Here is a 14,181-nt window from a genome sequence, read left to right as displayed (position 1 = left end):
ACAGCGCATGTGCAGTGGTAGAAAGGGCGGCCGGCCTTTCCCTTAGTTGACATGGCAGTTACGGCGTTTTGCCAGAATTTGGGGCCAGACGTCCCGTAGAATTAAAAGAACTGCAGATACACTTTCTGAGTGCTTTTTTGTTTGTTTTCCTTTATTGTTTTAGTTCTATAAACGTTAGGCTACCATCCACATTCGAATATATACAACGTTCGATCGCTGTCTGACAGGGTAAAGGTAGCCCTTTGACACTCACGGGAAATGTCGCTTGATGGGGGGCAAAGGTGACATTTAATACACGAAGGTTCCTGTCTTAAATTCTCTTTAAAGAGTCGTCCCATTAAAAAATATAAGGCGAGAAAAACTCTATTAAGCTTCAATTTAATTATTGACCCCCGCCCCCACAACTTAAAGGGAAACCTAAAAAATCACCCCGTGGAACCTTGGTTCAATCTACAGTCCCTTATCCGCCCCATTCTTTGCGCATGCGGTAAGAAGACCTTGTTCATTGGTTAATAGAGTGGAAACGGCTGAGCGCTATGATTAGTCGGTGGGAAATTCCACCACGTTGTGATTGGTCCACAGGAACGTCTTGGAGCGCGCGCGGGAGCGAGCTTTGAAAGTTGACCACCGCGGTGGCTAGCCGGTTCTTGAGAGATAATGGTGGCTCTGCCGGGCCTTGGGAGTGGCCTGCAGCCCTGGTGCCCGTTGGATCTCAGCCCTGGTGAGAAAACGAGGCCGTGAGTCTCGGAGAGGCCGAACTGTGGTGCTTTGCCACTGCGGTGCTCCTCTGCCCGGGCTTGGGGTGGGGGTGGGGCCCTCCTCTTGGCAGACTCTGGGATCTCCAGGTCTGTGCACTCTAGGGCATTGGCGAGCCAGCTCTTGAATAGGGGCTCAACCTAGTAAAGGAACGAAAAAAAAGGGGGGGGGCTTATATTGTCTGGTCTTTTAGTTCTTTTGCATGTTTTCTCGGCCTTGCTTATTCTGCAAATCTTCACCGACAGCCTCATCCATTTTTGTGGTTTTACATAGCAAATCTATTTCTTCGTTCAGACTTATTTCCTGAAGTTCATGTTCGTTGGTTTAAATGGATGTCTCACAGGCACTTCAAACGTCACATGCGTGAAACTGGATTCCTGAAGCCAGCTAATGGTAGCAGCCAATCCACAAACCTGGGAGTCATAACATTCTTCCTTCATCTTTCATGCTTACAACCACCGGTTGTTCTCCCCTCAGAGATGTCTCTCGGGTCCTCCTTGCTCCTTTTCCTGATGCTGCTGTCCAGCAGCAAGCCCTTATTATGGGCAACCTATGCAATTGAATTATCCAAGCAGCTTTCTCATGCTAACTCTTCCAGCCCATTCCCCGCATCTCTCCTGGGGTCTCTTTTGAAAACACCAACGTCACCCTGTCAGGTCTTTAAACCTTTAATGTTACCCTTCTATTTGTTAAATAAATACCAAATCTTTGGCATACCCTGTAAGAGCTTTCACCATTCACTGCAGTGTTCTTTTCTAAGAGCTTAACCTTTTGAGTCAAAATAGTGGGTGGGATTGGTTCCATAGCTTACCATCTCTGTATCACTGGGCAAGACGCTTAACCTTGCTAAGCCTTAGTTTCCTTACATGTCAAATGGGGATTAAAATAATATCCACCTCACAGTTTTGTGAAGATTAATTTAATACCTGGCACATAGTAACTGCTGAATACTAATAATGACTCTCCCCCTTCACGCGAAGACTGAGTGCTATAACTATTTTGTTCATTTTTAAACAGGTTATACTTTCTTTCTCTTAGTTCCCTCTGTCTGGGATGCATTTTTTTTTTTTTTTTTTTTTTTTTTTTTTGCATTTCTTTCCCTGGTAAACTCCCACATTTAGGTCCAATTGAAGCAGAATCATTCTTCCCACCTCTGCCATCCTTCCCACCTCTCCCATATTTTCTGTTATGCTGTGTAGTGTTTTACATACCTGTTACTGTTTTAACACTGATCCATCGTAAAAATAATAATAGTAGCTATCATTTATTGAAAAAAAATTTTTTTTTGAGAGAGAGTGCAGGGGAGGGGTGGAGAGAGAGGGGCACAGAGGATCCAAAGCAGGTTTTGTGCTGACAGCAGCGAGCAGCCTGATGTACTCAAACTCACGAACTGTGAGATCATGACCTGATTTGGACACTCAACTGACTGAGCCACCAAGGCTCCCCTGAATTTTTTCATTTCCTGACACCAGATCTTTTCTTTTTTCATTGAGACTTGGGTAGGTGTAATCCAGAAATAAAGTAAAAATACTGGTATATGTTTAAAAATATGCATGTAAAAAAAATGGGAGAATATATGAAAGAAAGAGACAGGAAAAGATAGAACGTTTTTAGGAAGAAGATTGTATTTGTTAGGAGAATGATTAGGAAAGAGTGAATGAATAATTAAATTGTGGTAAACTGTCAGTTGTTTCACATGTCCCTTTGTGCTTATGTGCTTTATTTGGGTTTATTAACTTGATTGTAAGAGTTTCACACAGGGACATCTGAGGCATTCTTTTATTAACCTCTCTTTCTCCAGAATGAACTTATGGGGTAGCCATATCATTAGTGTTTTGATGTGTCATTCCATAAGGCTGTCATATCTAAAATGTGTGTTCCTTCTTGATAATTTCAGAAGATGATCAATCTTTTAGCAGCTGTCAGTTCTGATTTAAAAAATATTTTTTAACCTTTTCTGCTTTCGTTTAATTATGCTACACTTCTATTGTATAATTCTAGGTGAATTATGACTAGTTCCTTTTTTCTTTTTGAACGTGCCTGGTGTTTAAAATGATTGGTGTTTTACTTGTGATAGAAAAGTTATTGATTTCATTGCATTTTCCCACTAGAATGGGTGGACACAGTGTGGGAACTGGATTTTACAGAGACCGAACCTTTGGATCCCAGCATAGAAGCAGAAATCATAGAGTCTGGATTGAATGCATTTATAAAACTATATGAAAGTGTTTTTCCCTTTGCTACTGAAGAACATGGATCTACAGAGGTAAAAAAAAAAAAAAATCGAACCAGCCATCTTTAGGTGTTAGAAGTGGAAGATGAAAGTCATTATAATCTGAAGCTTAGCCTTTTTAGTATACAGTTCATAAGGAGTATGGTAAGGATAGCATAAAGAATGTGGTTCGTCTGTTAGAAAATCTTAGTAGCTAATAGCTAAGTCAAGTGGGGAAATTCAGATTTAGGCTTTGGAATGTGAGATTCTGTTAGGAAATTCTTAGAGAGATGTAACGGGTCACTGGAAATGTGAATTGGAAGACTAGGAAAGAAGTGAAGATTTAATAAAATAGATAGAGTCCTCTCAATTCTGAGACAAGGTGATGGATGAAGTGCAACAATGCATGAGGTCAGGGAGGAAGAGAAGAGGACAGGACAAGTTTAAAAAAGCTGGTTGAGGGTGACCTATAGGTGCACAGTCGTAGTGTGGAGAGTGTTGATATGAAGACCAGGAAGTGGCCAGGTATCACGTGCTGCAGAGGTCATGGGCAGGCACAGTCACCCCTCAGAGGTGATTGGATCATCCTTGGTGACGTGTAAGGTCACAGTTACAGGGAAGTGGGGTGGAGCTGAAGTGGCATTAGGAATGAGGAGGTAACTACTATAAAGGTAGGAGGTGATTTCTTCCAGAAGTTTCATGGTGAAAGAATGCAGAGTACTGACAGGATTTTAAATGGGCTCTTCCGTAAAAGTGGCACATGCTAACTAGTGTAGCTAAGCCAAGGCATTACTTGCCATTTTCCCTGTCTTCAGGGGAGCAGCAAGTATAGGGTCTGATTGCTTGACATCTGTGGGCCTGTGTTTTTTTCAAGGTACTCCAGGATAAATCATATTTAGTTCCCTGCTGTTTGGTTTATAGAAATAACCCGTTTCCTTATCATGTGTTTAATTGGCAAAACATGGAACCACGATACAATTAATAAAATAGTGGTTTATAGTCTAGGGTATATTTCCTTTCTCACTTTGGCTACTTATGAAATCTGCTGAGGGAGAAACTTTCAGGTATTTCTTTTCCTGTTCCCATTGCCCGTAGAGATTTACATTTAAGTAAACGGCTCTAATTTCTTCATTTAGTAATTAGAGCGATAAATGATTTTGAGTACATTTAATATAGCTGGATAGGTAACTTCTTTGAGTAAACACAAATATAGGGTGTCCTAAAGGTCTTACTATAGTTTTTGGCTATGATAATTTCAGAAATATATATGCTTCAAACCTATCCCCAAATTATTTTGATATCTAATTATTTAAATTTCTTATGTACTTATTTATTTTTATAATTTTGAATACTACATTTTAATTTTTTTTCAATCCCTTAGAAGATAGCAAACATTTAGAATTAGGAGCCAGGTTGGTCGTTTGTTTGTTTTTTTTTTTTTTTAAATAAGGTACTAAATACTTGCAAAAATTAAATAATAGGAGATTTTCCAATTTCTCTAATTATTGGCTTTTATGTTTCTCCCTCCCCACAGAGCATATGGACCTTCTTCATTGAAAACAGTATTTCTCACAGGGCACTGGTGGCATTGTTCTATCACTTTGTTCAAACTGTCCATAAGAAAAGTGTCAGTGTGCAATATCGACAGTATGGCCTTCATGCTGCTGGGCTTTATTTTCTGCTGCTGGAAGTACCAGGTATGTATATATTTGATCATAAGATAAATATATTTTTGTTTTAAATTTCTACATTGTTTTGAACTCTTGTATTTCTTTTTCTCACTTATAAAATGAGGCAGGGGCAACCCATCTTATAGAGTTGTTCTAAAAATTAAATACAATGAGTCTGTGAAATACATGGCTTGTTATAGGTGTTCAAGAAATGTGTTTCTTTAAATTTTTTTTTTTTGGTGTTTACTTATTTTTGAGAGAGACAAAGACAGAATGCAAGTGGGTTAGGGGCAGAGAGAGAGGGAGACACAGAAACAGAAGCAGGCTCCAGGCTCTGAGCTGTCAGCAAAGAGTCTGACGTGGGGCTTGAGCTCACGAGCTGTGAGATCATGACCTGAGCCGAAGTCAGACACTCAACCGACTGAGCCACCCAGGCGCCCCAAGCCTCGTTTCTTTAAGTGTGTTTGTATTGTAATATGCTGTGTCTATAACCTAATACGATTAATATCAGAGGGATAAGGCTGAAGGGGTTTGTTTCCAAGCTATAAGAGCTCCATTCCCACCCACCACCATCTAGTATAAAAACCTGATACCACCCACTCATCTCCTGACTCCCCGTCCAGACTGAGAAAGACTGCTGGAGAGTCATTGTGTTATATATATATATCTCTCTCCTATGCAGATATGGAAAAATAGGTTAAAACCATTCTAATAAAGAAAACATGAGAATAGCTAGTAATGCTTGATGAAGGAAAGCACAGGAAAGGAGTCTATTTATGAGCACTGTTCTACTTCCCTTATTGTCAGAGCGCTCAGGTGGCTGTTCCTCCTGTGCGCAATAAAGGAGTCCCTTCTACACACCCCAAACCTAAGGTAAGAGAGGCTGGAACAGAGGGAGATGTGGCTGGAGAACCTAAAGTTCATATAGACAAGAAAATCACAAGATTAGTCAGCATTTATGCTGCTTGTCATAGTTTATACAAGTTCATTTGTAATGAATGTTAAGGATTTATTCCATGTGATTGGGAATTGGTAAAAAGACATATAAAGCCTTGGACATTAATTTATATTATTGTTAAAGCTCCCAATCATGACTTTTGAAATAAGTTCCTAAAGACTTTAGTTGCTAAGCAATATCTCAGTTGGAACTGAGTTGTCTCACAGAAGAGTGGTGATTTTAGGAACCCAGTTTTACTCTTCTCTTCGCTTGCTAGATGCAGATCCTTCTGATTAAGGTTGAGATTTATGCCAAAGCAAAGAGTGTTGTTCATTATTGGCTACTTGCATCTTTCCAGAGAGTGTTTATGCTAATTACCTTCTGTTTTTAAATGTTTCCAGATTATGGTTGGGATGCTGTTGACACTTAATTTTTAATCATAGTGTGTTCTTTTTCAAGATGTTTTGGTTATTCTGGGTCCCTTTTATTTCCATGTGAATTGTAGGAGTTACATGTCAATTTCTGCCCAAAAAAAGGCTTCTACGATTTTGACAGTTACTGCACTGAATTTATAGATCAATTTGGGGAGTATTGCCATCTTAACAACATTATGTCTTCTGATCCATGAACACAGGATGTCTTTCCATTTAGGTCTTCTCTAATTTGTTTCAATGACATTTTATACTTTCCAACGTACACTTACTTGGTTAAACTTATACCTAAGTATTTTATTCTTTTCCGTGCTATTGTAGATGAAATTGTTTTCTCAATTTCATTTTCAGATTGTTTACTGGTAGTGTGTAGAAGTACAATTTATCTACTTATTTATTATTTAAGTATAGTCAATATACAACGTTATGTTAATTTTAGGTGTACAATATAGTGTTTGGATAAGTCTGTATGAAAAGTCTGTACCTTATGCTATGCTCACCACAAGTGAGGCTATCATCTGTCACCACTCAATGCTGTCACAGTACCATTGAGTATATTCCCTGTGCTGTGCATTTTATCCCCATAACTTACTCATTCTGTAACTGGAAGCCTGTACCTTCCACTTCCCCTCACCCATTTTGCCCATCTCCCAACCCCTCTCCCCTTTACCAACTACCAGTTTGTTCTCTGTGTTTATGGGTTGTTTCAGCTTTTTTTGTTTGTTTTGTGTTTAGTTTTCACTTATATGTGAAATCATATGATATTTGTCTGACATTTCCTTTTTATTTTTTTGTTTTTAACATTTATTGATTTTTGAGAGACAGAGACAGTGTGAGCAGGGGAAGGGCAGAGAGAGAGGGAGACACAGAATCTGAAGCAGGCTCCAGGCTCCAAGCTGTCAGCACAGAGCCCAACCCGGGTCTTGAACTCACAGACCACAAGTTCATGACCTAAGCCGAAGTCAGACGCTTAACCCACTGAGCCACCCAGGCTCCCCGTTGTCTGACTTATTTCATTTAGCACATACCCTCTAGGTCCATCTGTGTTGTTGCAAAAGGCAAGATTTCATTCTTTTTTATAGCTGAGTAATATTCCATTACTTCGATCTCACATCTTCTTTATCCATTCATCTATTGATGGAATCTTAGATTGCTTCCATGTCTTGACTATTGTAAATAATGCTGCAGTGAACATAGGGGTGCATTTATATTTTTGATTTAGTGTTTTTCTTTGGATAGATACCCAGTAGTGGAATTACTGGATTGTAGGGTATGTCAATTTTTAATTTTATGAGGAACTTCTGTGCTATTTCCTTTCCATGGTGGCTGTACCAATATTACCACCAATAGTGCATGAGGATTCCTTTCTCTCCACATCCTCGCCAACATTTGTCATTTCTTGTCTTTTTGATTTTAGTCATTCTGGCAGGTGTGAGGTTATATCTCATTGTGGTTTTAATTTGCATTTCCCTGATGATTAGTATTTTTGAACTTCTTTTCATGTGCCTGTTGGCCATTTGTATGTCTTTTTTGGAAAACTGTCTATTCAGGTCTTCTGCCTTTTTTAAATCAGAAAAGTACAGTTGATTTTTTATTACTGATCTCATACCCTGCAACTTTGCTGAACTCATTTATTGTTACTAATAAGATTTTCTATATATAAGATTATGTTGCTTGTAAGTAGACATAATTTTACTTCTTTTCCAGTTTGGGTGCCTTTTATTTCTTTTTCTTCCCTAATTGCCCTGGTTAGGTCCTCCAGTATAGTACTGAGCAGAAGTCAGGAGGTGGGCATCTTGTCTTGTTCCTGATCTCAGAAGGAAAACTTTCAGTATTTTGTCCTTAAGTACATGATATTTGCTGTGATTGTTGTAAGAATCACCTTTATGAGATTGTTGTTCCTAGTTTGTTGAATGTTTTATTATGAAAGGATATTAGATTTTGTTATTTGCTTTTTTGTATCTGTGGGATGGTCTTGTGGTTCTTTATTCCAATAATAGAATGTATTATGTTGATAGATTTTCATGTTAAACTAGTTTTGCATTTCCTTGATGATAGTGTATAACCTTTTTATGTGTTGTCGGATTTTGTTAGCTAATATTTTATTGAAGACTTTGCATCTGTATTCATAAAGGACATTCTTTTTTTGATATGCCTTTGTCTGGCCTGGGTTTCAGGATACCAGTCTCATAGAATGAGTTGGGTAGTGTTCTTGCCTTTTTTATATTTTGGAAGTATGTGAAGAACTGGTTGTTCTTCTGCCTTAAATTTTTGGTAGAATTCAATAATGAAGTCATGTAGGCATGCAGTTTGCTTGGAAATATTTTTGTTTGCAGAATCTGTAGTGATATGTCTTCTTTCATATCTGATTGATAATTTGTATTCCTTTTGTTGTTGTTTTCATCCCTGTAGATAGAGGTTTATTAATTGTATTGATCATTTCAAAGAACCACTTTTGATGTTATTGATTATACTCTATTCTTTGTCCATTTCTTATTTCAGTGATTTTGGTCTTTTATTGCCTTCCATCTTACTTTGGTTTAATTTGCTTTTATTCTGATTTCTTAAGGTGGTTGCTTAGATCTTTGTTCTTGCTTACTTCTCTTATCTGGCAAATTTCCCTATGTACTGCTTTATCTGCACCCTGCAAATTCTGATGATTTGTTTTTATTATCATTGAAGCCAAAGCAGTTTTCTGATTTTTCTTGTGATTTCTCCTTACACCTCTGAGTTATTTAATAGTGTATCCAATTTCCAAATATTTGAGGACTATCCTGAAATGTTATTACAGAGCTTAGGGGTACTGACCTCTCCCGCAGTCAAAAATCCCTGTGTAACTCTTGACTCCCCATAACTTAACTAATAGCTTACTGTTGACCAGAAGCCTTACCAATAACATAAACAGTCAATTAACACATATTATTGTGTATTTATTTTATACTGTTTTCTTACAATACAGTAAGCTAAAGAAAAGAAAATGTTATTAAGAAAATCATAAAGAAAACACATTACAGTACTATACTGTATCGGTACCATAAGTTTACATTATTTCTTTACAAGATGAATTGTCTTGCTGTGAGTACCTATATCAGTGTTGTCTTATGGGATACAAAACACTTTAGGTGTTATATATATTATTAACATTAGACAAAAAAATAAAAAGATAACATGAAAAAGGAATTCATATTTATTTATAGGTATAACGATTCATGCATTGATAAGAAGCAGCAAAATGATTGCTTTATGGTAGTGTAGTATAAGATTAGTTCATGGAGTCCTGGGCTATACACTAATGAATGAATCATTATGAAGTTTTTATGGCATACAGTATTACAGCTGTATTCATAATGCTGCATTGGAAACATTGTTACATTAAAAAAAAAAAAAAAACCTGTGATGATAGGCTGATACACAGTTTCTTCAGTTACCAGAGAAAAAGAGATACTATATAGTAATGTAACTCTTTGAAACTGAAGTTCTTTTTTTTTTGTTTTTAAGTTTATTTATTTTGAGAGAGAGAGTGAGAGAGCACATGGGGGACCAAGGGGAGGGACGGAGAGAGAGAGAACAAATCCCAAGCAGGCTCTGCACCGACAGTGTGTTAGCCCAATGTAGGACTCAAACTCACGAACCATGAGATCATGATGCGAGCTGAGATCAAAAGTTGGATGCTTAACCAACTGAGTCACCCAGGCTCCCCTGAAACTAAAGTTCTTTTTAAAGTTTATTTATTTTAAGAGAGAGCGAGAGAGCAGGAGAGGGGCAGGGAGAGAGGGAGAGAGAGAATCCCAAGCAGGCCCTGCACTGTCAGTGTCGAGCTTGACATGGGGCTGAAACTCCCAAACCATGAGATCATGACCTGAGCCAAAATAAGAGTTGGATGCTGAACCAACTGAGCCACCCAGGTGCCCCTAAAGTTCTAAAACAGTAAGAAAATTAACATATTGTTAATTTTATGTTAAATATCACTCACCTTATATCTATGTAAGAATAGGCTGTCCACTTCTACTCAAATCTTGCACATGGTGTCCTACACCGTGAATACTTAGGTAATGATGATGAGAACACAGAAACACCTTGTATAGTTCTTGCTGTACACTTATTAGATACTCACACGAAGATAACACATGCACAGCAGATAAGATCACTGACTGTACATCATGATGATTATTTGTTGTTCATTAAGTGGAAGTGGACCATCAGAAAGGTCTTCATCGTCGTCTTCATGTTGAGTAGGCTGAGGAGGAGGAGGAGGAGAACGAGCTGGGGTTGGTCTTGCTGTCTCAGAGGTGGAAAGAGAGGTACACACAGGGTCATTTCACAGAAATACATTGTAATTGGTCTGAATTTTTGCTTTTTCATTTCTCTAAAAATGTTTCTGTATGGTACCAATCCTTTATCCATCATTTGTTGTAGTTTCAGTGCCCATATCATAGAAAAGTCCATGTAATAAAAGAAAGGAGTGAAAAGCAGTCTTAAATGATCAGAACCTTCTGCTAGATTGTCTAACATCGATTTGTTTTCTGGCACTTCTTTTTTTTTTTTTTAATGTTTATTTATTTTGATAGAGACAACATGAGCAGAGTAGAGGCAGAGAGAGAGAGAGGGAGAGACAGAATCGCAAGTAAGCTCTGCACTATTGGTGCAGAGCCCGAAGCAGGGCTTCATCCCACGAACCATGAGATCATGACCTGAGATGAAATCAAGAGTCAGACACCTAACTGACTGGAGCTACCCAGGCACCCCTGTTAGTGTCTTCTTTCTCATTGTCTGGCACTGGTTCAGAGGCACATCATCTTCTGTTCATTCCTGTGGTGTTGGGCCTGTTAGCTCTTGAATTTCTCCAAGATCTATATCTTGAACCCCCCTCCCCCCCACACACACACACATTTTTTTGCCATATCCACAATCTCTTTCATGATTTCCTTGATTGGCTCTGTCATAAGTCCTGTGAAGTCATACACAAAATGTGGACACAGTTTTCTCCAGCAGGAATTTATTGTTTGGAGCTGAATGGCTTTCTTGGCTTCTTCCATAACAACAGTGGCATCTTCAGTGGTGTAATCCTTCTAGACTTCGATGGTGTGCCCTCTGTCAGGATTGTCTTCCATAGGGTTGACAGTCCTTTCCATGGAGTACTGTGTGTAATGAACCTTAAAAGTCTTTATGACTCCCTATCTAGAGATTGTATTAGAGATGTGTCTGGGGGCAAGTAGATCTCTGCCTTTTGTCTTGAACTCATGGGGTTCTGGGTGGCCAAGGGCTTTGTCCAATATCAAAAGAACTTTAAAAGGCAGTCATTTATTGGCAGGGTACTTCCTGACTTCAGGGACAAAGCATCAATGGAACCAATCCAAAAAATGGGTTCTCATTATCTAGGCCTTCTTGTTTTAAAAGCAAAGGACTGTCAACTAGTGTTTATCTTTTCCCTTCAAGGCTCTAGGGTTAGCAGCTATATAGAAAAGTGCAGTCTTGATCATAAATCTGACTGCATTTGCACAAAACAGTAGAGCTAACCTATCCCTTCCTACCTTAAATCCTGGTGTTTGCTTCTCTCCCTCAACTAATAAATGTCCTTTGTGATGATTTTCTCCAGAATCAGGCACTTTTGTCTGCATTAAAAACTTGTTCAGGCAGATGTCCTTTCTCCTCAGTGATTTTCTTAAAGGTGTCTGGGAACTTGTCTGCTTGCCTTTTGGTTGGTGGAAGCTGTTTCTCCTGTTATCATGACACTTTTTTAAGCCAAATCTCTTTCTAAAGTTATCAAACCATCCTTTGCTGACATTAAATTCTCTTACTTTAGATCCTTCACCTTCCTTTTGCTTTAAGTTGTCATATAATGACTTTGCTTTTTCTTGAATCATATAGGTATAGCTTTCTAATAACAATCCTGCACCCACATAAAGCTGCACTTTCTTTTCTTTTCTTTTTTTTTTTAATGTTTATTTTGAGAAAGAGAGAGAGCACAAGCAGGGGGGGTGCGGAGAGGGAGAGAGACAGAGAATCCGAAGCAGGCTCTGTGCTGTCAGTGCAGGAGAGAGACAGAATCCGAAGTCAGGCTGCTCCTTGTAATGTCATGAATTCTCTTTGTTTCTTGTGAGCACTTCACTAGTGGCACTTCGTATGGGCTCCATGGTGTTGTTCACAGTTTGCAGCACTGGACTAAACACAGTGAAAAATACTCAAAAACTGCGAGAGATCACTTTTTCCTGCAATACACAGTTTACTGTAGAGACAATCTGCTTATACTGAGATGATTAGCATCAAATGGTGTTAAGTGGGTACCCACAGTATTCAAGCTCATTGCAGTATGAATGGGAGGTGGCTATAAAATTATGACAGTAGTACAGTAGCTGTATGCCATTATAACTTAACACTGCATTTTTATGTTTATATTTCTCTCAACCATGCATTCCACCACATACAGCCTGTAAGTGTTGTGTGTGTAAGTTTTGATAAACTTTAACTTTTATGATAGATTTATATGTATTTCATGGTAGTAAATTATAAAACAGACTAGTGTCTACATATATTCAATGCATTAATGACATCCTTTTTTAAAAATTCTTTTTATTTTTGGGACACCTGGGTGACTTAATCGGTTAAGCATCCAGCTCTTGGTTTTGGCTCAGTTCATGCGTGATCGCGTGGTTTCAAGAGTTTGGGGCCCGCATCAGGCTCTGCACTGGCAGCGTGGAACTTGCTTGGGATTGTCTCTCTCTCCCTCTCTCTCTCTGCCCTTCCCCAACTTGCACTGTCTCTGTCTTTCTCAAATACGTAAACTTAAAAAAAAAACAAAAAAGACAAATCTAACCCACTTTTATTCTTTATGAATAGGCAGTGTAGCCAATCAAGTATTCCACCAGGTGATGTTTGACAAATGTATTCAGATTCTAAAGAAGAGTTGGCCTCAGGAATCTAACTTGAATCGGAAAAGAAAGAAAGAACAGCCTAAGAACACTGAGGCTAATCCAAGAGGAAATAGGAAAAGAGGAAAGCCACCCAGGAAAGAAGATATTGAGGTAAGAAGTAAGTAGAATAATAAAATGTATCTGTACCAACACATGATTGTGATATAAGAGTTAACTTTATATTAAAATATGGTTTCAGGCATTGTGATTATAACCAAATGATCCTAAAGCATCATCAGGTTTCCAGTGTGACTTTAAGTTGCTTCTCAGGCTTCATTTACTGCTGAGAATATATATTTCTACCTTTTCATCTTTCCAGCCTCCCCATAATCTCTCCCCAGCCTTGTTCCCAGGTATGCTTGACAACATCCGAACATGTATATTTGCACATCATCTGTTGTCATCAGAGAGGATGGTTGAAGTATCCTGAGGACTCATGTCCATAAGAGCATAATGGAATAACATTAATTCCAAATTCTTGTGTGCTGACTAGGTAGAGAAAACTTCCAAGAAACATAAGAATTCCCATTGACACAAAAATGCAGAGCTCAAAACTACTGTACAGTCATCTAGTCCAATGATTTACTGTTCTGGCTGTGGAGACAGAGCAGTTAAGGGACCCGATCAGGGTCCCATAACCTCAGAAGCTCAGCAACCACCTGGAGTTTAACGGACTTGATCTGAGTACATTGAAAACCATTGGACAAAGTGTTAGGCATTACTATGCAGTCACCTATATATTGCTTTATAATCTAGGTGGATGAACTAGAAGAACAGGAAGATGAGGAAAGTATTTGCTTTTCTGCCCGAGACCTTTGTCAAATTCGAAATGCCATCTTTCACCTATTGAAGAATTTTTTACGGCTTCTGTCCAAGTTTTCCCTGAAAGAAAAGCCACAGTGTATACAGAATTGTATAGAAGTAAGTGAGAATTCCAAAAATCCTTGGGGCAACCTCAGAAGGGCAGAGATGATGGCTAATACTTAATGAATAGGAATAATCAGGCCTCTTCTTCTATTTTCTAGGTCTTTGTTGCATTAACTAATTTTGAACCAGTTCTTCATGAATTTCATGTTACACAGGCCAGGTGAGGCTCTCATTCTTCCAATGCTGAAATTTAAATGTAATGTAATAAATTTTGATCTCACAGAAGTATAAATGCTATTTTATCCTAATTGGCACATAGATAGAGTTTATTCATTTGGATGTGGTTGATTATAGGGTTAGTGAATATTCCAAATAAAATCATATCCGTTAACTAATC

The 14,181-nt window shown here is 38.4% G+C and overlaps 1 protein-coding gene across 3 annotated transcripts in view; it reads left to right on the top strand.

Annotated features, from left to right (window-relative positions):
- Positions 1 to 578: 578 nt before the first annotated feature.
- NCAPD3 (non-SMC condensin II complex subunit D3) overlaps positions 579 to 14,181 on the top strand; it is a 62,801-nt gene continuing 49,198 nt past the window's right edge. For 2 of the 3 annotated variants that reach the window (XM_030331633.1, XM_032595039.1), the window contains exons 1-6: positions 590 to 721; positions 2,868 to 3,022; positions 4,503 to 4,665; positions 12,844 to 13,028; positions 13,674 to 13,838; positions 13,943 to 14,004. In XM_030331633.1, the coding sequence (XP_030187493.1) occupies positions 658 to 721; positions 2,868 to 3,022; positions 4,503 to 4,665; positions 12,844 to 13,028; positions 13,674 to 13,838; positions 13,943 to 14,004 (794 nt within the window). In that variant the 5' untranslated portion in view covers positions 590 to 657. Of the gene's footprint in view, positions 722 to 2,867; positions 3,023 to 4,502; positions 4,666 to 12,843; positions 13,029 to 13,673; positions 13,839 to 13,942; positions 14,005 to 14,181 lie in introns of all 3 variants that reach the window. The other variant, XM_030331632.2, reaches the window with a different exon arrangement.

This window comes from Lynx canadensis, chromosome D1, assembly GCF_007474595.2.
Source record: "Lynx canadensis isolate LIC74 chromosome D1, mLynCan4.pri.v2, whole genome shotgun sequence".
Classification (NCBI taxonomy): domain Eukaryota; kingdom Metazoa; phylum Chordata; class Mammalia; order Carnivora; family Felidae; genus Lynx; species Lynx canadensis.
This window is presented reverse-complemented; position numbering and strand designations above follow the sequence as displayed.